We start from the raw sequence: 24,408 nt of genomic DNA, 5'->3' as shown, positions 1-24,408 counted from the left end.
TGCCTTCAGTTCTCTCCCCACATCCTCTGCTCTTACACCCTTCTCAGTGGCAGAAGCCAGGTGAGTGGTAAAGAGGGAAGCTGACTATCACAGTTCACCACCCTGAGCTCGGTAAAACTCCTATTTTCACTGCAGATATTCCAGTTTCCTTGTTTTGCTTTTCATTCACACTAGTGGTGGGAGATACACACTTTGTATGGCAGACATTCAGCATGCTCTTCTGAAAAAACCTTTCATCATATATCAGTATTTTTTTTTGAAAACTTTTTTTGAAATCAAGTTTTGATTGGGGTATGTGTTGTTTTTCCCTTTTTTTGACATTGACAGAAATATTTTATTCCCCTTTCCTTTTCCAGCCATGTCTCTGAACTGTAGTTCTTATTCCATTATCTTCTTCCTCTCTGAAACCCACAGTTCAAGTAACTTTTGTGTTGAAGCTGTTCTACATTTTACCACACATAACGTGCAGTGTCATTATATGAGACCAATGGCATCCTGGCTTCTATCAGGAATGGTGTAATGAGCAGCACAAAGGAAGTAATCCTGCTCCTGTACTCGGCACTAGTGAGGCCTCACCTCGAGTACTGTGTTCAGTTTTGGGCACCTCGGTACAGAAGGGACACTGAGGTGCTGGAACAGGTCCAAAGGACAATAAGGTTTGTGAGGGGCTCAGAGAATGTGCCCAGCGAGGAGAGACTGAAGGAACTGGGGCTGTTTAGTCTGGGGAAGGGGAGGCTGAGGGGAGACCTTGATCTTCTGTTACATGGAAGGTGATTGCAGCGAGAGCAGGGCTGGTTTCTTCTCACTGGACACAGATGACAGGATGAGGGGAAATGGCCTCAAGTTGTGCTAGGGGAGGTTTAGGTTGGATATCAGGAAAAACTTCTTTACAGAAAGGGTTGTTAAGCAATGGAATAGGCTCCCCAGGGAGGTGCCATCCGTGGATGTGTTTAAAATTCATGTGAATGTGGTGCTCAGGAATACGACTTAGCAGAGGGCTGTTAAAGTAGGGTAGTATGGTTAGGTTGCGGTTGGACTTCATGATTTTTAAGGTCTTTTCCAACCTGAGCAATTTTATGAAGATAACTCCACTGCCTGCTCCATAAAATGAACCCAATATGAAGAGAAGCCCAATCTCACACATTTACAATGAAACCAAGCTATAGGAAATGAAGAACTGAGTTTTCTAACAAATGAGATCTTTTCCAATGAGATTTCAACTGGTTAATAGAATTCTCTTATCAAGTGGGATTGTCCTTTTTTTGTCCAGTAAGCCAGCATGCAAAGATATTGATGCCCCATCAGAATGCTTCACCTCACAAGCACTGCCTTCAAGCCCATGTTTAGAAGCAGGTAAAAATGATTCTCTTAAAAATTTTAAACTCAAAATTTTTATTCTAAAATACTTTATGAGCTCTCAATGATTTCAACAAAATTGTCTTAAAAAGATGTCAAAACAAATAACTTTAGTATAATATGTTGGATTTGTAAATATTCACAAGATTAATACTTAACAGATTATGCAGGTTTAGCAGATTGGATTACTTGGTGAAAGTACAGAGATATCTTCACTTTCAAACATTAGTAAGTTTATCCTTACCTGTTTGAAGACTTTGCTCCTTTTCCAGATACTTTGGAAATGGATATTTTCTATAGTTTTCTTATACTCTTGTCCTTTTAAGAACACCTCACAGTATGCAGCTAAAGAATTTTAATCTCAAGAAATTACTTTCCGATAACTACCTGGTCTTCACTGCTATTGAGCTTATCTTGAACTTTTTAGTTAATAATTAAACATGTGCAGCACAATGTTCTCAGCACAAATTCTTTCTCGGTAAGGAGGAAAAAGAAAGCTGAAAGCATTCTGTGGCCCTCCACAGGCATTTAGTTAGAGTGGGAGGATAAGTGACATCTCAACTGCTCACTGAGCCTCAAGTGAAAACAAACTAGAGGCCAACACAACATAGAATAAAAAGAGCCAATGGCCAAGCAAACCATGCCTCCACCAACTTTAAGTTCAGCAGTTATGTTTACAAAGTTATCCACACAACTGTATCCAGAGATTCACACTGGGAGGCAGGCAGGCCAACTTATAACATGACTCCCTCCAGTCCCGGGATGAAGCCAGACCCCATATCATCCCACCATAGGATGGCTTGGGTTGGAAGGGACCTCAAGGATTATAATGTTCCAATCCTCCTGCCACAGGCAGGTTTGCCAGCTGCTAGATCAAGTACTAGATCAGATTGCCCAGGGCCCATTCAACCTGGCTTTGAACACCTCCAGGGATGGGGCATCCACAACCCCTCTGGGCAACCTGTTCCAGCGCCTCACCACTCTCTCAGTAAAAAAACATCCTCCTGACATCTAATCTAAATATCCCCTCCATTAGTATAAAAACATCCCCCCTTGTCCTATCACTGTCTGTCTGCATTAAAAGTTTATTTTCTTCATGTTCATAAACTGTCTTTAAATATTGGAAGGCTGCAATGAGGTCTCTCCACGTCCTTCTCTTTTCCAGGCTGAGCAAGGCCAGTTCCTTCAGCCTGTCTTCATAGAGGAGGTGCTCCAGCCCTTGGATCATCATCATGGCCCTCCTCTGGACCCTCTCCAAAATCTCCACATCTTTCCTGAGTGGGGAGCTCCAGACTTGGTTGCAGTACTCCAGATGGGGCCTCACAAGGGCAAAGAAGAAAGGGACAATCACCTCGCAGTGCCTGCTGGCCACCCTTCTTCTAATGGCACCCAGGATACCATTGACATTCCAGATTGCAAACACACACTTCTGGCTCATGTTAAGTTTTTCATCCACCAGTCCTTCTCAGCATGGCTACTCTCAAGGAATTCTTCTCCCAGTTAGTATACATACCTTGGATAATCTACTGAACCATCTTAGCGTATGTGATTGTTCCTGTAACTGTCTTTCATCCTGTTTGCTCATCGAGCATCTCCTCCATTTCTACCATGCCCTAAGATTCCATTTTCATTGCTGCTTCAGTTCCTGCTCCCTTATACCTTCAAGGACTGCAGTTCTAGGATTTTGTTTGCAAACGTGTGCATAAAAGAAAATAATGCCTTCTCAGGCACATTTACCTTCTCTGCAATGTGATTTTCTAAGAGAAATCAAGGGCATGTCCAAGCAATTCATTTTAAGTATGTTGAGGCAAACTTTTTAAGCCGTGAGTGATTTTCTGCCTTGTTTAGCCAGCTGTTTTCACAAACCACATAGTCTTCTACCCACCCATTCTGTCATTATTATTTCTTTCCATGACTAATTGTGTAGTCAGAGAGTTTTTAAAAAAACTGTAATCCTCACAGTTTGCCTCACTTCTGTTTTGGTTTTCGGACATGATTATGAGAGAACTTCACTGACACAAAAACTGAGCATATACAAGTTACACAGAATGCATCAATATGTTGCAGAAATTCAGAGGAAAAGAGAAGTGTACTGGAAGAAATTAAATGCTAAAAAGGCCTAACTAAATTAAAAACACTTTGAAATAGGATGTATCTAGCAGCCACTGTAAGTTGTGCATTTTCACGATATGACTTGGCCATTGGTTTTAAAACATTCTCAGCATAAAATTATTGTTGATAGAGCCTTAAATTTACTTTCCTTTAGTCTTGATGGCAATTGGACAGACTATGTAAAGAATGAACAAGGGAGAGAAAACATCAATTCCACAACTATTTCTCTGATTACTAAAACAGTGATTCTTCCACCTCTGCAGAAGATGCATCAAAAGGCAAGTGAAAATGAAAGTCTTCAATACAGAGTGTCTTCACCAGCTTGAGAGAAGGGGAAATTAACTTCATAAGGGACTGGTGACCAGTACTCAAGTAATGCAATAGCTATGTTCCAAATAACACCTAAAACAAAAGCAAGAAAATACTACCCAAGAGTAATTTTTCTACCACTTCATTTCACAGAAAAACGGAATGCCCTGGGTTGGAAGGGACTTCTTCTAATCCACACCCCTGCTAAAGTAGGCTCCCTATAGTGAGCAACCCAAGAAAGCATCCAGACTCTCCACACACTCTGGACAGCCAAAAAACACCAAAATTCTTCTGATTGCACCAACCTCTAAGGCATTTGTTTGTGAGGTGGCTTTTGCTGATCCTCTTTGTATCCTTCCGCACCACGGAAGGGGCAGAAGAAAAAACCACTTGCACACCCACTCCATCAACTACCCACGCAAGTCCTCTGAAGTCTTTTTTCATAGCCCTCATGCTTTTCTCAGTGACTTCATCACTGCCGGCCTGAACTGTCAAGAAGGGGTAATAATCAGAAGGGCCAGTGAGACCAGGAAGTTTCCCAGAAACGGCCCTGACCCGCGCCCCAAGGAGGCAGCAGTCCTCCCTACTGGTAGGGTCCAGCTGACATGCAGGGCCCTCTGCTCCTCTCAGCAGGGAGCTGCCAATGACAGCCACCCTTCTTTCCTTCCGGTGGAGGCAGTCTTGATGCGTGAGGTCGACTGCTTCGCCCAGGACAGCCTCGCAAGTGGACCTTCCCCCACACCCTGATCCACCTCTCCCTCGAGTTCCGGGGCCTCACGCCTATTTTGCAGAGGCACCTGGGGAACCGAGCTTGGTCGGGACGGCGCTTGCCTACATCGCCTGGCCAGGACCCATTTCCACTCCTCCTCTTCTCTCAAACTGCCTCGCTCTGCTCGGCAGGGGGCCCACCTCTGCCTGATGAGTATCACCCCCACGTCTACCTCTCAGAGGCTTACACCACAAGCCTGCCTCCCGCTCACGCTTTCTGATACTCCTGAACCTCTCAACCTCCTCCTGGAGGGCACACTCCACATCCTTCCAGCACTCCGCTCCACACTCTCTACAAGTTTCCTGTCTTTCTTGCGCTGAGGAGCCCGGGACAGGACACGGTACTCCAGATGCGGCCTCACCAGGGCAGGGGAGAGGGGGAGGATCACCTCCCTTGACCTGCTGGCCACGCTCTTTGGAAGGCAACCCAGGATCCCACTGGCCTTCTTGGCCGCCTGAGCACACTGCTGCCTCATAGTCAGCCGACTGTCCGCCAGTACACCAAGTCCTTTTCCGTCAGGCAGCTTTCCAGCCACCCCTCCCCAAGCCCGTAGGGTTGCCTGGGGCTGTTGTGACCAAAATGCAGGACCCGACACCTGGCCCTACGGAAACTCATAGAGTTTACCGCGGCCCAGCGACCCAGGTCCCTCTGTAGTGCCTTTTCCCCCCTCTGGCAGAGCAACGCTCCCTCCCAACTTGGAGTCATCCGCAAACCCACTGAGGGTGCACTCAATTCCATCAAGATCGGTAATAAAGATGTTAAACAGAAGCGGCCTCAGTACCGAGCCCTGGAGGACACCACTCTGGACTGGCCGCCAACTGCACTTAACTCCACTGACCACAGCTCTTTGGGCCCGGCGTTTCACCCAGCGGAGCGTACGCCCATCCAAACCGTTGGCAGCCGCCTCTCCACAAGAATGTTGTGGGGGAGGGTGCCAAAGGCGTTACTGAAGTCCAGGCAGACCACATTGACAGCCATACCTTCATTCATAAAGCCATGCTGATTGGGCCTCATCCCCCAGCTTACCATTAACTGGTCTGTGAGGCCTCCCGAGATGATCCATTTCATGGCCTTCCCTGGCACCGAGGTGAGACTACAGGTCTGTAGTTACCAGGATCACCTTCCCAGCCCTTCTTGAAGATGGGTGTCACATTTGCCAGTCCAACGGGACGTTTCCAGTTAGCCAGGACTGCCGAAAGAGGGTGGAGAGTGGCTCGGCAACCACATCTGCCAACTCCCTCAGCACCCTAGGATGCAGTCCATCTGGCCCCATGGACTTGTGAGCACCCAGCTTTCAGAGCAGGTCCCAAACCATCTCATCGTGGATTGTGCAGGGCCTATTCTGTTCCTCATCCCTACCTACCGGCACAAGGGGCTGTGTGCCCAGGGAGTAACTAGTCTTACTATTAAGGACTGAGGCAAAGAAGGTGTATGGGAGCTGCTGAGTCACAGCCTGAACCACTGATTGATCGCCTGAGGCAAGGACTGACTCAGCCACGGGAGCACGGGTGGAGGCAATTCAACAGTGTGACCCGGAGGGGTGCAGCCTGGCTCCACCTCTCCCAGGCCCCATTTGAGGGCTGACTGCCGCTGGGGAAGGATCTCTTTCCGGAGATCCCTCCCTTTGCAGTTTTCTACTGCGAGCCTAGGCCACGGCTGAGCGTCTAATTTTTGATTCTCCCTTTCCACCACGATAATCTTTCTAATGATAAAACCCGTATAATACCATCCTAACCACGCCACTCTGCTATCTGTACGTTTGTAAATCATACAGAACAAGTACCTCAGCCCTATCCTGACCCTTGGTCACCACGTTGCCCTCAGCATCATCCAGCAGGGGATGGAGACTCTCCCTAGCCTTCCACTCGCTGCTGATGTATTTACAGAAATATTTACTGTTGTCCTTCACCTTAGCGGCCAAGTTCAGTTCTAGCTGGCCTTTGGCTTTTCTAATTTTCTCCCTGCACGGCTTCACTACGTACTCGTAATTGTCATAAGTTGCTTGCCCATTCTTCCAAATACCAAAAACTTTACTTTTGTTCCCGAGTTCCAGCCAGAGGTCTCTGTTCAGCCTGACCGGCTTCCTTGCCCGTCAACTTGTCTTCCATGACTCGGTGACGGTCAGCTCCTGCACTTTTAAAATAACTTCCCTAAAAGTATGCCCAGCCTTCCCGGGCTGCTGTGCGCTCCAGAACTGCCTCCCAAGGCACCTTCTCAACCACGGTCCAAAGGAGGCCAAGGTCTGCCCTCTGGAAGTCCAAGGGGGCAGCAGTTCCTGCTGACTCCCATCCGTGCTTCAACAGGGATCGGAAAATGCAGTATCTTGGGATCACTTTGCCAACTCCCAACCAGCCGCTCCCTCCCTCCTCCTCCCCAACAGGAGAGCAGGAGAAAAGGGAATGAAAAGGCTTATGGGGAGAGATAGACAATAGGGAGATCTCTTAACAGTTACTCCGACGGACAAAAGAGACTCAACATGGGAAAAGTTGAATGAATTGATGTTATATTTGATGTTAACGTTGTGGCTTTGTGATTTTTGTTGCTGATATTCCACCTCAGAAGATCACGTAAAATAGTGGGAGTTAAAGAGTTAATGTTCTGGTTCCTTGAACTGCCATTCATGGGCACTTGCGCGCAGAGGAAGAAAGGTGGAGCTACTGGCAGGACACCAGCCTCTTCTTCCCACTCTTGGTTTGCCACGGAGAAAAGCACGTGCTTCCCCTGCAGTCTTCTAACATGAGATCTTGTATTTTGGATACTTCCGTCTCTCTCATTTTGTTTGATTTTGTTGGATTCAGTAAATTCAGCTCCTCCCCAGACAGTTGCCGTTGATTCTGTTTTTGTTGGTGGTGGTTTTTTTTTTTGTTGTCAGACACACGTGTTGTCTCCCTTCCCCCTCTCCTGGAGCGCACGGCCCGCATCGTGCCTTGCCTTGTTAGTCACAGAGCCGGGGCCGGATGTGCCGCGCTGTTAGAAGGTAGGGTAATTTTTGTTGCCACTCTCTTTCGTCCCCTGGGTTTGTGCCCCTGTCACGGGCTCAGATCTGGAGACTCCTCCATGAAAGGTAAACCAAGTGGCTTTCCCTTAGCTTCACCGTCAGGGGCTGGATTGCCGTGGAGCCTGAACTGATACACACAGGTATAGTCCGGGTGGCCCCAGTTGCTCAGCACTCGCAGCTTGATGTAATTGATGAACCCGGAGTGCTCGTTCTGCAATGAGAAAAAGAAATGAACTGTGTTTTCCTCTCTCCTCTTTGGCCACTGACAATGCAGGAGTGACACACTCACGCAACATCCTACTTCAGGCTGCCTTGCTAGGTCTTCTGGCAACGCTGATAAGCTGCCATAGCGCAATCAAGACATTTCTTACCCTGCTCCACCTCTTTGGCCACGTGAGTTTTAAAGAAATAAACAGCTACCAAAAGCTGCAGCAAATACACAGCCAAGCTCTTTGCACTTGCTTTGAGTGTGTGTTCTCGCACAGAAAAACGCAGCGGTCGTAAGTCTCATTGCTTTCTCTAGAATGTCACCCATCAGAATGGTCTCCCTGATGCTGCCCGTTACCGGCAACAACAAAATCCTTGGAAAGCCACACATCCCCAGTGTGAAAGTAGCCCGCCAACAGTACTGCACCCTACGTGAGGCAGCCGCTTGTGTGCAATTGGAAGCCACCTGGTCATGGCAATTTCTGCTGCAAGTGTAGCTGGAGCTTAGCGGTGCTATAAGCTGAAGCAGCTCTGCAGCTTAAAAGCCAGAAGGAAACAGAAACAGCCCAGCAATCCAGGCATATGCAGGCAGTATAGAGGCAGCAGCAGAAATGCACGAGGGCCCCCATACGCCTCTGGCTTGGAAGCTTTTCCCCAGCCAACCGCGGTTCCCCTCTCCCACGCTTCACGTCCCTCTTTGTATCCTTACCTGCAGCTGGAAGGTCTGACTGGGATCCTGGCCTGGCGTGAAGGTGAACTCTCCTAGCAAAGTTCCTTCCTCGTCACCTTCTTCCTGCAGGCCCTACAGGAAGACAGGGGTGGAGAAAACAGAACAGTGGGATGCGCTGCCGGAAGAGGATCACAAAGCCCCACAGGGCTTTCTGAAGCAAAGGTGGTCTAGGACCATCCACTGTGCCACTTCCCTTTCCCTCTGCCTCTCAAACTACCAACTCGCCCCAAGAGCGGGAAACCTTCTTTGCTGTGCTACCTTGGACAAAAAAGGAACGCTGTGGAAATGGAGCAACTCTGAGGAGCTTGTTACTCGCCCTGTGCAGGGAAGAACTGCACGCAGCAGCCCTCTTGGATCTGCAACCACCCTCCACGTCAAACGCTACGCAAAACTACCGCCACAACCCAGAGGAATCACTTACATAGACAGCAAAGTCCTTAGGAGCACTGGAGGTGCTGTCTGCATGGTAGGCCGTTGCTGGAACTCCATGGTTTAACGTAACTGCCGTGGGAAAGATGGCCCTGGGCAACTTGATGAAGACGTGCCCTTGGCTTCCTGGGAAGGGCCAGCAGTTACCTGGCTGATTGTCAGGCTGAAAAAAGAAGAAGAAACAGCATTCATGTGCAAAAGAGCGTCCTGGCTGAAAATCCTGCTGCAGCATCAGGGGCTCTGCAGGTGCACTGGCCCATCAGCTCTGCTCCAAAGCACAGGCATACGGGCATGGCGGTGAGCTGGGTGCACAACCTGCAGAAGCTCTTGGGCTCCTTCTTTTGTGGGGCAGCTTGCAAAAAATAAAAAAGAGGGGCTGCTGTGGCTGAAAGGCACCTGCCCGGGGCAAAGAAGGGCCCACCTGCACGAGCCTTTCCTGCAAGGGGAAGCAATCGCTCCCTCTTATCCAGTCCCACCCCCTTCCCCCGGCACCAGCCAGGGCTCTGACTTGTGCCGGTAGCTCAGGAGCAGTGCCAGGATGGGCTGGCAAACACAACATGGGGCCCTCCTGCAGTGCACGCCCTCCGTGCCCTCTGGGGTTCATTAAGAGCCCCAGCGTTCTCGCAGCCCAGATCTCTCGTGGCACCTTATGGGTTCCCCTTCAGTGCCGGCCAGACAGCTCCACAATGGCTGGGAAGACAAGCAAGCTAGCCTGGCAGAAGCTTCCACAGAGGACCTGGGGCAGTCTGGCAGAAGAAATTCTCTGCTGGGATACACAAGAAGGGAGTAGGTCGTCGCAAGAAGGGGTGAAGACAAGGGTAAAGGCAACCCTCAGCAGGGCGTTTGGCCCCCTCTGCCCCGCACCATTCTTCCTCTGTTTCACACTGTTCTTACCTCAAGAATAATCTCAGGAGGCCTCATATATGGTGTCACCAGCAACGAGTGCCAGAAGACTTTCCCGCTTCCAATCCAGGAGGGAGAAGTCTTGGAACGAACGATAGCGGCGCCTGCAAATAAAAACACGGGCACAGTGGTCAAGCAAGGCCAGGAGGAACCAAGGGCTGCTGACTCTGTTTTCCACATGAACAGCTGCACAGAAATGCCGGCTGCCTTTGCACTGTCCTCTTCAAAAGAGTTTCAAAGGCAGCCATACATCCCCAACAGTGATATTCCCCTCGTTCTCACTTGCCGTATCCCTCTGCAACACAATGCAGGGACTCGCTCAGCTATCCTAAGGGGCCACATAAACTGACAGCCAGCTGAGCAGTCACGTGAGAAACAACACCAAGTAGGAGTAGCGCTTTTCAGATGTGCTCCAGCCCGCTGAAGGCTCTCTCAGCAAGCACATTCTCAGGGCACACGGTGGCCATTCACTCCTCACCCCTTCTCCCCTACCCTGCCCAAATGCCCGTCCTGTCAAACTGGACAAGACGCCCTTTGGAACCACCATCTGTGGTCTGGTTGTTTCTACAGCTTAACGGCAGCACCTGAAGTTTTGCTGGCATAATTACGCATCTGGAATGGGCTTTCTTCCAGCTTCTCCAGGACTTGATTGATCATCTCTTGAACAGCCTGGGAAGAAAGACAAAGGAGAGCGCTCGTCAGAAGGAAAAGAAAAGGGAAAAGAGTTGCCTCCCAGCTCCCCTACAAAGCCTGCCAAAGCAAACTCGGCTGCTCCACTTGGATGTAATTCACACTGCCTGGGAGTTGCCTGCGAACCTCCAGAGCTCTACTATGACCATCTGGCACGGGAACAGAGAGGCTGCTCACTCCAGCACACTGGACACGGATGCGGCACGAATGGGCTTTTCCTGTCGAGATGCCCCATGACAGGCAGGCTGCGCTGACAGTCCTGCTGGCCAGGAGATGGGGCTCGAGTCAGGCACGAGGCAGGGATTGCCCAGAGGTCACCACAACTGCTGCAGGCCAGCCACACACAGAGAGTTAACTTAAAGCAGAAGACAGAGCTTGCCTACTGCAATGGAGAAGAAAGGCAAAACGCAGAAGGAACTAATGCCTGCCAGGCCTCGGGCTAACATGGCCTTTGAGATTCCCATCACGGGAATCACCGTCAGCTTAGGCTTTGGGCAGACCTGGGGCCGTGCGAGCTCAAGCCACCAAAAGAGATGGTATCCACAGAGCAAGGGCTCTGAAACCAGAACAGCCTTCAGACTGGATGCCCCACGGGGAGGCTGAAACACAGCGTCTCCTGTGCATCTGCACAGGCCCCAGGCACCCAGGGCAGCCAGGCTCAACTCAGGGTGCTGGCTTACAAGTCTTCCAGGGGAACCTGCCACCTCATGCACAGCAGCAGGTGCAGGGAAGGACTGACAGAGAGCAAGAAACAACTAAAAGGCATCTGAAATTCCCATCAGAGCTCATTCCTTTCCCCCACAAGAGCTCCGGAGCAACAGAGAAAAGGACCGATGGTGATGCACCAGCATTTCTTCCTGCTGGACAAGCCTTTTAGCTGTCTGTGACAGGGAACGCTAGCGAGATATAATGCCACAGTGGGGAAAGAACTCTCTCAGCAGAGCTTTTTGCAATGTCCTCTTACCTCGCCGGTAAAGCCTGGGAGCTCATTTCTCTTCAGGGCCTCGTGGAGAGCACGCAGGGTGATGTCCTTTGCTCCCCATTGCAGGAAACGAAGCTGCTGCTGGATCTTGTCGAGCTCTTGTTCCACCCTCAGCATTTCCAGATCATCACCCACCAGCCTAGAGACAGCAGGTAATTAATGGAGAGAGCGCACACAGCTGTCTTCTCACAAGCCGTGAGATGTGAGGCAGAGAACGAGCCTCACTCCGCGTGACGACAGGGTAACCGAGGTTTAATAGAGAGTTGACAATACTGGTTGGCAAGCTCCAAGAGCTCCCGACCGAGAAGCTGCTTCCTGGCTAACTTTGGGGGAACTAATGGACATGGAGAGATAGCAGCTCGAATGGGGAAGGGGAGAAACTCGGGGCACTGGTCACAGAAGTTGGACTCGGGTAACAAGTGGTCATGGACAAGGGGCCGAGCTCCTCTAAAGAAGAGTCCAGCCAAAGGGAGATTCTTTTCTTACCATGAAGTCTTTTTTTCCACTGCCCTTGAGCCTCCAGCAAGACTTCCAAACCAGTAACGACCTGCCAGGAATTCCACAAAGCTCTCAATAAATCATCTCTATTATTGTTCTGCCTTGGGCTGCCCACTCCCCTATCCCTGGGCAGAACAAATTGTTGGAGGCTTCCGAAAGAAGCATCCTCAAATCAGAGCTCTACTGAGACTCACCGAAGGACACCACAGCCACGGTGCACAGCAGCAGAACTGTCTTCCAAACCTTAGGTTGCCTACAAAGAAGGAGAAGCGTGGTGAAGAATGGTGAAGCAGGCCGTATCTGTACAGTGCAGAAGACGACTACGGAGCAACAGATGTTTAAAACTTGGGAAGGAACCATATCCTTACCAGTCCCCACGCCTGCCTTGCTGTCGTTCCGCCATTTCTCCGAAGCACAGCGACAAAAGACGCGGCTCGAAGCACAGCGACAAAAGACGCGGCTCGAAGCACAGCGACAAAAGACGCGGCTCGAAGCACAGCGACAAAAGACGCGGCTCGAAGCACAAGCCACAAAAGACGCAGCTCGAAGCACAAGCCACAAAAGACGCAGCTCGCAAGGAGTGAGCCAAACCCTGTCCAACAGCTATGCCGTCAGGACCGAGAGTGGCCAAGGGCGGGGACAAGCTGCCTCAGTGCTGAGGGCCCTTTGTGACTTCACAATGGCCAGTGATGTCACCGCAGAGCAGCCAGCGCCATGTTTTGAGGGACAGGGAACAGGCTTTGCACCTCCTGCCTGCAGGGGAAAAGATCCTACAAGGTCAAAAAAAAACAAACACCTCCTGCCCAGCAGCCTGCTTGGTAGGATTTTGCTGAAGGGGAACGGGCTGGGAGCTACAAGCCGCCTGCCTTTTTCGGTCCCTGCTTTTGATGCCCTGTACATCTGATGTCTCACTCCGGGTACCCAGACTTTTCCAATGCTTTCCTATATCTGTCTTCCTACTGTCAGCCAGTGCTTCATTACAGCCATGGCATAAGCAGACGCGAAGGACCACAGATGTTGGTAGAAAGCACCAACAGGAAAAAACTCCCTGCTCGTGAGAATTTCCACGCACGTACATGCACGTCAGTTGTTGCCTTTTATAAGATGTCAAGTAAATTATCCCGTGGTCAAAAAAACACCAAAATTCTTCTGATTGCACCAACCTCTAAGGCATTTGTTTGTGAGGTGGCTTTTGCTGATCCTCTTTGTATCCTTCCGCACCACGGAAGGGGCAGAAGAAAAAACCACTTGCACACCCGCTCCATCAACTACCCGCGCAAGTCCTCTGAAGTCTTTTTTCATAGTCCTCATGCTTTTCTCAGTGACTTCATCACTGCCGGCCTCAACTGTCAAGAAGGGGTAATACTCAGAAGGGCCAGTGAGACCAGGAAGTTTCCCAGAAACGGCCCTGACCCGCGCCCCAAGGAGGCAGCAGTCCTCCCTACTGGTAGGGTCCAGCTGACATGCAGGGCCCTCCGCTCCTCTCAGCAGGGAGCTGCCAATGGCAGCCACCCTTCTTTCCTTTCGGTGGAGGCAGTCTTGATGCGTGAGGTCGACTGCTTCGCCCGGGACAGCCTCGCAAGTGGACCTTCCCCCACACCCTGATCCACCTCTCCCTCGAGTTCCGGGGCCTCACGCCTATTTTGCAGAGGCACCTGGGGAACCGAGCTTGGTCGGGACGGCGCTTGCCTACATCGCCTGGCCAGGACCCATTTCCACTCCTCCTCTTCTCTCAAACTGCCTCGCTCTGCTCGGCAGGGGGCCCACCTCTGCCTGATGAGTATCACCCCCACGTCTACCTCTCAGAGGCTTACACCACAAGCCTGCCTCCCGCTCACGCTTTCTGATACTCCTGAACCTCTCAACCTCCTCCTGGAGGGCACACTCCACATCCTTCCAGCACTCCGCTCCACACTCTCTACAAGTTTCCTGTCTTTCTTGCGCTGAGGAGCCCGGGACAGGACACGGTACTCCAGATGCGGCCTCACCAGGGCAGGGGAGAGGGGGAGGATCACCTCCCTTGACCTGCTGGCCACGCTCTTTGGAAGGCAACCCAGGATCCCACTGGCCTTCTTGGCCGCCTGAGCACACTGCTGCCTCATAGTCAGCCGACTGTCCGCCAGTACACCAAGTCCTTTTCCGTCAGGCAGCTTTCCAGCCACCCCTCCCCAAGCCCGTAGGGTTGCCTGGGGCTGTTGTGACCAAAATGCAGGACCCGACACCTGGCCCTACGGAAACTCATAGAGTTTACCGCGGCCCAGCGACCCAGGTCCCTCTGTAGTGCCTTTTCCCCCCTCTGGCAGAGCAACGCTCCCTCCCAACTTGGAGTCATCCGCAAACCCACTGAGGGTGCACTCAATTCCATCAAGATCGGTAATAAAGATGTTAAACAGAAGCGGCCTCAGTACCGAGCCCTGGAGGACACCACTCTGGACTGGCCGCCAACTGCACTTAACTCCACTGACCACAGCTCTTTGGGCCCGGCGTTTCACCCAGCGGAGCGTACGCCCATCCAAACCGTTGGCAGCCAGCCTCTCCACAAGAATGTTGTGGGGGAGGGTGCCAAAGGCGTTACTGAAGTCCAGGCAGACCACATTGACAGCCATACCTTCATTCATAAAGCCATGCTGATTGGGCCTCACCCCCAGCTTACCATTAACTGGTCTGTGAGGCCTCCCGAGATGATCCATTTCATGGCCTTCCCTGGCACCGAGGTGAGACTACAGGTCTGTAGTTACCAGGATCACCTTCCCAGCCCTTCTTGAAGATGGGTGTCACATTTGCCAGTCCAACGGGACGTTTCCAGTTAGCCAGGACTGCCGAAAGAGGGTGGAGAGTGGCTCGGCAACCACATCTGCCAACTCCCTCAGCACCCTAGGATGCAGTCCATCTGGCCCCATGGACTTGTGAGCACCCAGCTTTCAGAGCAGGTCCCAAACCATCTCATCGTGGATTGTGCAGGGCCTATTCTGTTCCTCATCCCTACCTACCGGCACAAGGGGCTGTGTGCCCAGGGAGTAACTAGTCTTACTATTAAGGACTGAGGCAAAGAAGGTGTATGGGAGCTGCTGAGTCACAGCCTGAACCACTGATTGATCGCCTGAGGCAAGGACTGACTCAGCCACGGGAGCACGGGTGGAGGCAATTCAACAGTGTGACCCGGAGGGGTGCAGCCTGGCTCCACCTCTCCCAGGCCCCATTTGAGGGCTGACTGCCGCTGGGGAAGGATCTCTTTCCGGAGATCCCTCCCTTTGCAGTTTTCTACTGCGAGCCTAGGCCACGGCTGAGCGTCTAATTTTTGATTCTCCCTTTCCACCACGATAATCTTTCTAATGATAAAACCCGTATAATACCATCCTAACCACGCCACTCTGCTATCTGTACGTTTGTAAATCATACAGAACAAGTACCTCAGCCCTATCCTGACCCTTGGTCACCACGTTGCCCTCAGCATCATCCAGCAGGGGATGGAGACTCTCCCTAGCCTTCCACTCGCTGCTGATGTATTTACAGAAATATTTACTGTTGTCCTTCACCTTAGCGGCCAAGTTCAGTTCTAGCTGGCCTTTGGCTTTTCTAATTTTCTCCCTGCACGGCTTCACTACGTACTCGTAATTGTCATAAGTTGCTTGCCCATTCTTCCAAATACCAAAAACTTTACTTTTGTTCCCGAGTTCCAGCCAGAGGTCTCTGTTCAGCCTGACCGGCTTCCTTGCCCGTCAACTTGTCTTCCATGACTCGGTGACGGTCAGCTCCTGCACTTTTAAAATAACTTCCCTAAAAGTATGCCCAGCCTTCCCGGGCTGCTGTGCGCTCCAGAACTGCCTCCCAAGGCACCTTCTCAACCACGGTCCAAAGGAGGCCAAGGTCTGCCCTCTGGAAGTCCAAGGGGGCAGCAGTTCCTGCTGACTCCCATCCGTGCTTCAACAGGGATCGGAAAATGCAGTATCTTGGGATCACTTTGCCAACTCCCAACCAGCCGCTCCCTCCCTCCTCCTCCCCAACAGGAGAGCAGGAGAAAAGGGAATGAAAAGGCTTATGGGGAGAGATAGACAATAGGGAGATCTCTTAACAGTTACTCCGACGGACAAAAGAGACTCAACATGGGAAAAGTTGAATGAATTGATGTTATATTTGATGTTAACGTTGTGGCTTTGTGATTTTTGTTGCTGATATTCCACCTCAGAAGATCACGTAAAATAGTGGGAGTTAAAGAGTTAATGTTCTGGTTCCTTGAACTGCCATTCATGGGCACTTGGGGTCCTCGGATGGGAGGGGAGGAGCGGCATTCCCGAGGACCTAGCGCGCAGAGGAAGAAAGGTGGAGCTACTGGCAGGACACCAGCCTCTTCTTCCCACTCTTGGTTTGCCACGGAGAAAAGCACGTGCTTCCCCTGCAGTCTTCTAACATGAGATCTTGTATTTTGGATACTTCCGTCTCTCTCATTTTGTTTGATTTTGTTGGATTCAGTAAATTCAGCTCCTCCCCAGACAGTTGCCGTTGATTCTGTTTTTGTTGTTGGTTGTTTTTTTTTTTTTGTTGTCAGACACACGTGTTGTCTCCCTTCCCCCTCTCCTGGAGCGCACGGCCCGCATCGTGCCTTGCCTTGTTAGTCACAGAGCCGGGGCCGGATGTGCCGCGCTGTTAGAAGGTAGGGTAATTTTTGTTGCCACTCTCTTTCGTCCCCTGGGTTTGTGCCCCTGTCACGGGCTCAGATCTGGAGACTCCTCCATGAAAGGTAAACCAAGTGGCTTTCCCTTAGCTTCACCGTCAGGGGCTGGATTGCCGTGGAGCCTGAACTGATACACACAGGTATAGTCCGGGTGGCCCCAGTTGCTCAGCACTCGCAGCTTGATGTAATTGATGAACCCGGAGTGCTCATTCTGCAATGAGAAAAAGAAATGAACTGTGTTTTCCTCTCTCCTCTTTGGCCACTGACAATGCAGGAGTGACACACTCACGCAACATCCTACTTCAGGCTGCCTTGCTAGGTCTTCTGGCAACGCTGATAAGCTGCCATAGCGCAATCAAGACATTTCTTACCCTGCTCCACCTCTTTGGCCACGTGAGTTTTAAAGAAATAAACAGCTACCAAAAGCTGCAGCAAATACACAGCCAAGCTCTTTGCACTTGCTTTGAGTGTGTGTTCTCGCACAGAAAAACGCAGCGGTCGTAAGTCTCATTGCTTTCTCTAGAATGTCACCCATCAGAATGGTCTCCCTGATGCTGCCCGTTACCGGCAACAACAAAATCCTTGGAAAGCCACACATCCCCAGTGTGAAAGTAGCCCGCCAACAGTACTGCACCCTACGTGAGGCAGCCGCTTGTGTGCAATTGGAAGCCACCTGGTCATGGCAATTTCTGCTGCAAGTGTAGCTGGAGCTTAGCGGTGCTATAAGCTGAAGCAGCTCTGCAGCTTAAAAGCCAGAAGGAAACAGAAACAGCCCAGCAGTCCAGGCATATGCAGGCAGTATAGAGGCAGCAGCAGAAATGCACGAGGGCCCCCATACGCCTCTGGCTTGGAAGCTTTTCCCCAGCCAACCGCGGTTCCCCTCTCCCACGCTTCACGTCCCTCTTTGTATCCTTACCTGCAGCTGGAAGGTCTGACTGGGATCCTGGCCTGGCGTGAAGGTGAACTCTCCTAGCAAAGTTCCTTCCTCGTCACCTTCTTCCTGCAGGCCCTACAGGAAGACAGGGGTGGAGAAAACAGAACAGTGGGATGCGCTGCCGGAAGAGGATCACAAAGCCCCACAGGGCTTTCTGAAGCAAAGGTGGTCTAGCACCATCCACTGTGCCACTTCCCTTTCCCTCTGCCTCTCAAACTACCAACTCGCCCCAAGAGCGGGAAACCTTCTTTGCTGTGCTACCTTGGACAAAAAAGGAACGCTGTGGAAATGGAGCAACTCTGAGGAGCTTGTTACTCGCCCTGTGCAGGGAAGAACTGCACGCAGCAGCCCTCTTGGATCTGCAACCACCCTCCACGTCAAACGCTACGCAAAACTACCGCCACAACCCAGAGGAATCACTTACATAGACAGCAAAGTCCTTAGGAGCACTGGAGGTGCTGTCTGCATGGTAGGCCGTTGCTGGAACTCCATGGTTTAACGTAACTGCCGTGGGAAAGATGGCCCTGGGCAACTTGATGAAGACGTGCCCTTGGCTTCCTGGGAAGGGCCAGCAGTTACCTGGCTGATTGTCAGGCTGAAAAAAGAAGAAGAAACAGCATTCATGTGCAAAAGAGCGTCCTGGCTGAAAATCCTGCTGCAGCATCAGGGGCTCTGCAGGTGCACTGGCCCATCAGCTCTGCTCCAAAGCACAGGCATACGGGCATGGCGGTGAGCTGGGTGCACAACCTGCAGAAGCTCTTGGGCTCCTTCTTTTGTGGGGCAGCTTGCAAAAAATAAAAAAGAGGGGCTGCTGTGGCTGAAAGGCACCTGCCCGGGGCAAAGAAGGGCCCACCTGCACGAGCCTTTCCTGCAAGGGGAAGCAATCGCTCCCTCTTATCCAGTCCCACCCCCTTCCCCCGGCACCAGCCAGGGCTCTGACTTGTGCCGGTAGCTCAGGAGCAGTGCCAGGATGGGCTGGCAAACACAACATGGGGCCCTCCTGCAGTGCACGCCCTCCGTGCCCTCTGGGGTTCATTAAGAGCCCCAGCGTTCTCGCAGCCCAGATCTCTCGTGGCACCTTATGGGTTCCCCTTCAGTGCCGGCCAGACAGCTCCACAATGGCTGGGAAGACAAGCAAGCTAGCCTGGCAGAAGCTTCCACAGAGGACCTGGGGCAGTCTGGCAGAAGAAATTCTCTGCTGGGATACACAAGAAGGGAGTAGGTCGTCGCAAGAAGGGGTGAAGACAAGGGTAAAGGCAACCCTCAGCAGGGCGTTTGGCCCCCTCTGCCCCGCACCATTCTTCCTCTGTTTCACACTGTTCTTACCTCAAGAATAATCTCAGGAGGCCTCATATATGGTGTCACCAGCAACGAGTGCCAGAAGACTTTCCCGCTTCCAATCCAGGAGGGAGAAGTCTTGGAACGAACGATAGCGGCGCCTGCAAATAAAAACACGGGCACAGTGGTCAAGCAAGGCCAGGAGGAACCAAGGGCTGCTGACTCTGTTTTCCACATGAACAGCTGCACAGAAATGCCGGCTGCCTTTGCACTGTCCTCTTCAAAAGAGTTTCAAAGGCAGCCATACATCCCCAACAGTGATATTCCCCTCGTTCTCACTTGCCGTATCCCTCTGCAACACAATGCAGGGACTCGCTCAGCTATCCTAAGGGGCCACATAAACTGACAGCCAGCTGAGCAGTCACGTGAGAAACAACACCAAGTAGGAGTAGCGCTTTTCAGATGTGCTCCAGCCCGCTGAAGGCTCTCTCAGCAAGCACATTCTCAGGGCACACGGTGGCCATTCACTCCTCACCCCTTCTCCCCTACCCTGCCCAAATGCCCGTCCTGTCAAACTGGACAAGACGCCCTTTGGAACCACCATCTGTGGTCTGGTTGTTTCTACAGCTTAACGGCAGCACCTGAAGTTTTGCTGGCATAATTACGCATCTGGAATGGGCTTTCTTCCAGCTTCTCCAGGACTTGATTGATCATCTCTTGAACAGCCTGGGAAGAAAGACAAAGGAGAGCGCTCGTCAGAAGGAAAAGAAAAGGGAAAAGAGTTGCCTCCCAGCTCCCCTACAAAGCCTGCCAAAGCAAACTCGGCTGCTCCACTTGGATGTAATTCACACTGCCTGGGAGTTGCCTGCGAACCTCCAGAGCTCTACTATGACCATCTGGCACGGGAACAGAGAGGCTGCTCACTCCAGCACACTGGACACGGATGCGGCACGAATGGGCTTTTCCTGTCGAGATGCCCCATGACAGGCAGGCTGCGCTGACAGTCCTGCTGGCCAGGAGATGGGGCTCGAGTCAGGCACGAGGCAGGGATTGCCCAGAGGTCACCACAACTGCTGCAGGCCAGCCACACACAGAGAGTTAACTTAAAGCAGAAGACAGAGCTTGCCTACTGCAATGGGGAAGAAAGGCAAAACGCAGAAGGAACTAATGCCTGCCAGGCCTCGGGCTAACATGGCCTTTGAGATTCCCATCACGGGAATCACCGTCAGCTCAGGCTTTGGGCAGACCTGGGGCCGTGCGAGCTCAAGCCACCAAAAGAGACGGTATCCACGGAGCAAGGGCTCTGAAACCAGAACAGCCTTCAGACTGGATGCCCCACGGGGAGGCTGAAACACAGCGTCTCCTGTGCATCTGCACAGGCCCCAGGCACCCAGGGCAGCCAGGCTCAACTCAGGGTGCTGGCTTACAGGTCTTCCAGGGGAACCTGCCACCTCATGCACAGCAGCAGGTGCAGGGAAGGACTGACAGAGAGCAAGAAACAACTAAAAGGCATCTGAAATTCCCATCAGAGCTCATTCCTTTCCCCCACAAGAGCTCCGGAGCAACAGAGAAAGGACCGATGGTGATGCACCAGCATTTCTTCCTGCTGGACAAGCCTTTTAGCTGTCTGTGACAGGGAACGCTAGCGAGATATAATGCCACAGTGGGGAAAGAACTCTCAGCAGAGCTTTTTGCAATGTCCTCTTACCTCGCCGGTAAAGCCTGGGAGCTCATTTCTCTTCAGGGCCTCGTGGAGAGCACGCAGGGTGATGTCCTTTGCTCCCCATTGCAGGAAACGAAGCTGCTGCTGGATCTTGTCGAGCTCTTGTTCCACCCTCAGCATTTCCAGATCATCACCCACCAGCCTAGAGACAGCAGGTAATTAATGGGAGAGCGCACACAGCTGTCTTCTCACAAGCCGTGAGATGTGAGGCAGAGAACGAGCCTCACTCCGCGTGACGACAGGGTAACCGAAGTTTAATAGAGAGTTGACAATACTGGTTGGCAAGCTCCAAGAGCTCCCGACCGAGAAGCTGCTTCCTGGCTAACTTTGGGGGAACTAATGGACATGGAGAGACAGCAGCTCGAATGGGGAAGGGGAGAAACTCGGGGCACTGGTCACAGAAGTTGGACTCGGGTAACAAGTGGTCATGGACAAGGGGCCGAGCTCCTCTAAAGAAGAGTCCAGCCAAAGGGAGATTCTTTTCTTACCATGAAGTCTTTTTTTCCACTGCCCTTGAGCCTCCAGCAAGACTTCCAAACCAGTAACGACCTGCCAGGAATTCCACAAAGCTCTCAATAAATCATCTCTATTATTGTTCTGCCTTGGGCTGCCCACTCCCCTATCCCTGGGCAGAACAAATTGTTGGAGGCTTCCGAAAGAAGCATCCTCAAATCAGAGCTCTACTGAGACTCACCGAAGGACACCACAGCCACGGTGCACAGCAGCAGAACTGTCTTCCAAACCTTAGGTTGCCTACAAAGAAGGAGAAGCGTGGTGAAGAATGGTGAAGCAGGCCGTATCTGTACAGTGCAGAAGACGACTACGGAGCAACAGATGTTTAAAACTTGGGAAGGAACCATATCCTTACCAGTCCCCACGCCTGCCTTGCTGTCGTTCCGCCATTTCTCCGAAGCACAGCGACAAAAGACGCGGCTCGAAGCACAGCGACAAAAGACGCGGCTCGAAGCACAGCGACAAAAGACGCGGCTCGAAGCACAGCGACAAAAGACGCGGCTCGAAGCACAAGCCACAAAAGATGCAGCTCGAAGCACAAGCCACAAAAGACGCAGCTCGAAGCACAAGCCACAAAAGACGCAGCTCGCAAGGAGTGAGCCAAACCCTGTCCAACAGCTATGCCGTCAGGACCGAGAGTGGCCAAGGGCGGGGACAAGCTGCCTCAGTGCTGAGGGCCCTTTGTGACTTCACAATGGCCAGTGATGTCACCGCAGAGCAGCCAGCGCCATGTTTTGAGGGACAGGGAACAGGCTTTGCACCTCCTGCCTGCAGGGGAAAAGATCCTACAAGGTCAAAAAAAAACAAACACCTCCTGCCCAGCAGCCTGCTTGGTAGGATTTTGCTGAAGGGGAACGGGCTGGGAGCTACAAGCCGCCTGCCTTTTTCGGTCCCTGCTTTTGATGCCCTGTACATCTGATGTCTCACTCCGGGTACCCAGACTTTTCCAATGCTTTCCTATATCTGTCTTCCTACTGTCAGCCAGCGCTTCATTACAGCCATGGCACAAGCAGACGCGAAGGACCACAGATGTTGGTAGAAAGCACCAACAGGAAAAAACTCCCTGCTCGTGAGAATTTCCACGCACGTACATGCACGTCAGTTGTTGCCTTTTATAAGATGTCAAGTAAATTATCCCGTGGTCAAAAAAACACCAAAATTCTTCTGATTGCACCAACCTCTAAGGCATTTGTTTGTGAGGTGGCTTTTGCTGATCCTCTTTGTATCCTTCCGCACCACGGAAGGGGCAGAAGAAAAAACCACTTGCACACCCGCTCCATCAACTACCCGCGCAAGTCCTCTGAAGTCTTTTTTCATAGTCCTCATGCTTTTCTCAGTGACTTCATCACTGCCGGCCTCAACTGTCAAGAAGGGGTAATACTCAGAAGGGCCAGTGAGACCAGGAAGTTTCCCAGAAACGGCCCTGACCCGCGCCCCAAGGAGGCAGCAGTCCTCCCTACTGGTAGGGTCCAGCTGACATGCAGGGCCCTCCGCTCCTCTCAGCAGGGAGCTGCCAATGGCAGCCACCCTTCTTTCCTTCCGGTGGAGGCAGTCTTGATGCGTGAGGTCGACTGCTTCGCCCGGGACAGCCTCGCAAGTGGACCTTCCCCCACACCCTGATCCACCTCTCCCTCGAGTTCCGGGGCCTCACGCCTATTTTGCAGAGGCACCTGGGGAACCGAGCTTGGTCGGGACGGCGCTTGCCTACATCGCCTGGCCAGGACCCATTTCCACTCCTCCTCTTCTCTCAAACTGCCTCGCTCTGCTCGGCAGGGGGCCCACCTCTGCCTGATGAGTATCACCCCCACGTCTACCTCTCAGAGGCTTACACCACAAGCCTGCCTCCCGCTCACGCTTTCTGATACTCCTGAACCTCTCAACCTCCTCCTGGAGTGCAGCCACCATATGGAGCACATCATCCACCTGCTCGCACTTCAGGCTGCTTGCCTTCCCTCCTGCCTTCTCTTGCACCAACGGACTCAGTCACTTGCTGCAGCCACAGACTTGAACTTCCACTTCTTCAGGCAGGGGCTCTCAGTCACCACTGTATTTCTCCCCAGGCTTTTCCACCTGGTGGACACCACGGTGAGATACGTTGTCCGGGAGGCAGGCAGTTCTACTAGTGGGCAGAGATTCCAGGCCCCTGCACGCTGCCGTGCCTCCCCGCTTCTCTGCCCAGCCCACTGCCGTCTCGTGCCCTGTAAGCTCGCCCTGCTCGCTGCGCCCCGCAGCAGGTTATACACGCAGGGGCGGTCCCCCGCTGCTTCTGGCTGCTCCTGGCTCCGCCGCCTCGGCGTCAGTTCACTGCTGCCGCGCGGAGGACAATGGCGGCCGGCTGTGCTCTCTGATAGGGCCACCCGTCAAGCCGAGGCGATTCCTTGCTGCAGCGCGGAATGCGTCCGCTCCGTGCCGAGTACCTGTTAAAGCAGGTTCCCTGCGGTGGGCTACTCAGGAAAGCGTCCAGCCTGGTTCACTGCTCTGATAGCCACACAGTCAAGAAACATTCCCTCGTGTTCGCATGGAATTTCCTCTGTTCCTCATTGTGCCCGTTGCCCCTTAATCCTGGCTGTAGGCACCAGCAAAAAGAGCCTGACCCCACCCACTCGACTACTGTGCATTAGATATTTAAAAGCGGTGATAAGATCCCCCCTCAGCCTTCTCCAGGCTGAACAGGCCCAGCCCTCCCACCCTTTCCCCATGAGGGAGATGCTCCCCAGGACACGGTACTCCAGATGCGGCCTCACCAGGGCAGGGGAGAGGGGGAGCATCACCTCCCTTGACCTGCGGGCCGCGCTGTTCGGAAGACAGCCCAGGATCCCACTGGCCACAAGGCGCACTGCTGGCTCACAGCCACCCCGTTGCCCACCGGGACACCGAGGCCGTTCCACACAGAGCTTCTCTCCAGCAGGTCGTTCCCTCACCTGTACTGATGCACGCTCTTATTCCTCCTCAGGTGTCACTAAACTCTGCTCGTCAGGCTGTTCAGATCTCGCTGAATGGCAGCACAGCCTTCTGCTGTGTCAGCCACTCCTTCCATCTCCTCTCCCTCTTTAGCTCTTCTGAGCTCCCCTTTTCTCAAGAGTTACACTTCTGCCTGCATCTTGGCTCAGCACTGGAGTCCATAAACCCAGGGTGCACCTTGACTCAGAGCTGCCTGCTTTGTTTATACTTTCGCCTTCCTGTTAGGAACTTGAGGCACCTGAACCCTGCAGCCAGCACGTGGCAAACACCTGATTAAAACCATTCAATCTGACAAATCAAGAAGTGTTGTAGGACCCTGTTAGGCACAGCTTAGCAACTTCTGA

General features: G+C 52.2%; 3 protein-coding genes across 5 annotated transcripts in view; all 3 read right to left on the bottom strand.

The window, feature by feature from the left end:
- The window catches only part of DDC (dopa decarboxylase), a 66,424-nt gene extending 64,627 nt beyond the window's left edge, over positions 1-1,797 (bottom strand). For both annotated transcript variants that reach the window (XM_048939539.1, XM_048939538.1), the window contains exon 1: positions 1,601-1,797. The gene's annotated coding sequence lies outside the window, so the exon portion shown is untranslated. The remainder of the gene's footprint in view (positions 1-1,600) is intronic.
- Positions 1,798-5,589: 3,792 nt separating this feature from the next.
- Positions 5,590-24,207, bottom strand: LOC125691199 (SUN domain-containing protein 3-like). 2 transcript variants are annotated; one of them, XM_048940231.1, is made up of 9 exons: positions 24,025-24,207; positions 12,178-12,236; positions 11,972-12,032; positions 11,468-11,624; positions 10,398-10,482; positions 9,805-9,917; positions 8,903-9,073; positions 8,461-8,553; positions 5,590-7,755 (listed from the first exon to the last, which is right to left on the bottom strand). In XM_048940231.1, exons 4-9 carry the CDS (start codon positions 11,600-11,602, stop codon positions 7,576-7,578), a joined length of 777 nt encoding a protein of 258 aa, XP_048796188.1. In that variant the 5' UTR covers positions 11,603-11,624; positions 11,972-12,032; positions 12,178-12,236; positions 24,025-24,207; the 3' UTR covers positions 5,590-7,575. The 2 variants fall into 2 exon arrangements, with proteins under 2 accessions (XP_048796188.1, XP_048796189.1); XM_048940232.1 differs by lacking the exon at positions 24,025-24,207 and adding an exon at positions 23,027-23,485.
- SUN3 (Sad1 and UNC84 domain containing 3) lies at positions 16,477-21,439 on the bottom strand. The gene is made up of 8 exons (XM_048940230.1): positions 21,285-21,439; positions 21,079-21,139; positions 20,576-20,732; positions 19,509-19,593; positions 18,916-19,028; positions 18,014-18,184; positions 17,572-17,664; positions 16,477-16,866 (listed from the first exon to the last, which is right to left on the bottom strand). The coding sequence occupies exons 3-8, from the start codon at positions 20,708-20,710 to the stop codon at positions 16,687-16,689; spliced, it is 777 nt and encodes a 258-aa protein (XP_048796187.1). The 5' UTR covers positions 20,711-20,732; positions 21,079-21,139; positions 21,285-21,439; the 3' UTR covers positions 16,477-16,686.
- Positions 24,208-24,408: the final 201 nt, after the last annotated feature.

Source organism: Lagopus muta, chromosome 3 (assembly GCF_023343835.1).
Source record: "Lagopus muta isolate bLagMut1 chromosome 3, bLagMut1 primary, whole genome shotgun sequence".
NCBI classification, from domain to species: domain Eukaryota; kingdom Metazoa; phylum Chordata; class Aves; order Galliformes; family Phasianidae; genus Lagopus; species Lagopus muta.
The sequence above is the reverse complement of the archived record's forward strand: the minus strand, read 5'-3'. Positions and strand labels throughout refer to the sequence as shown.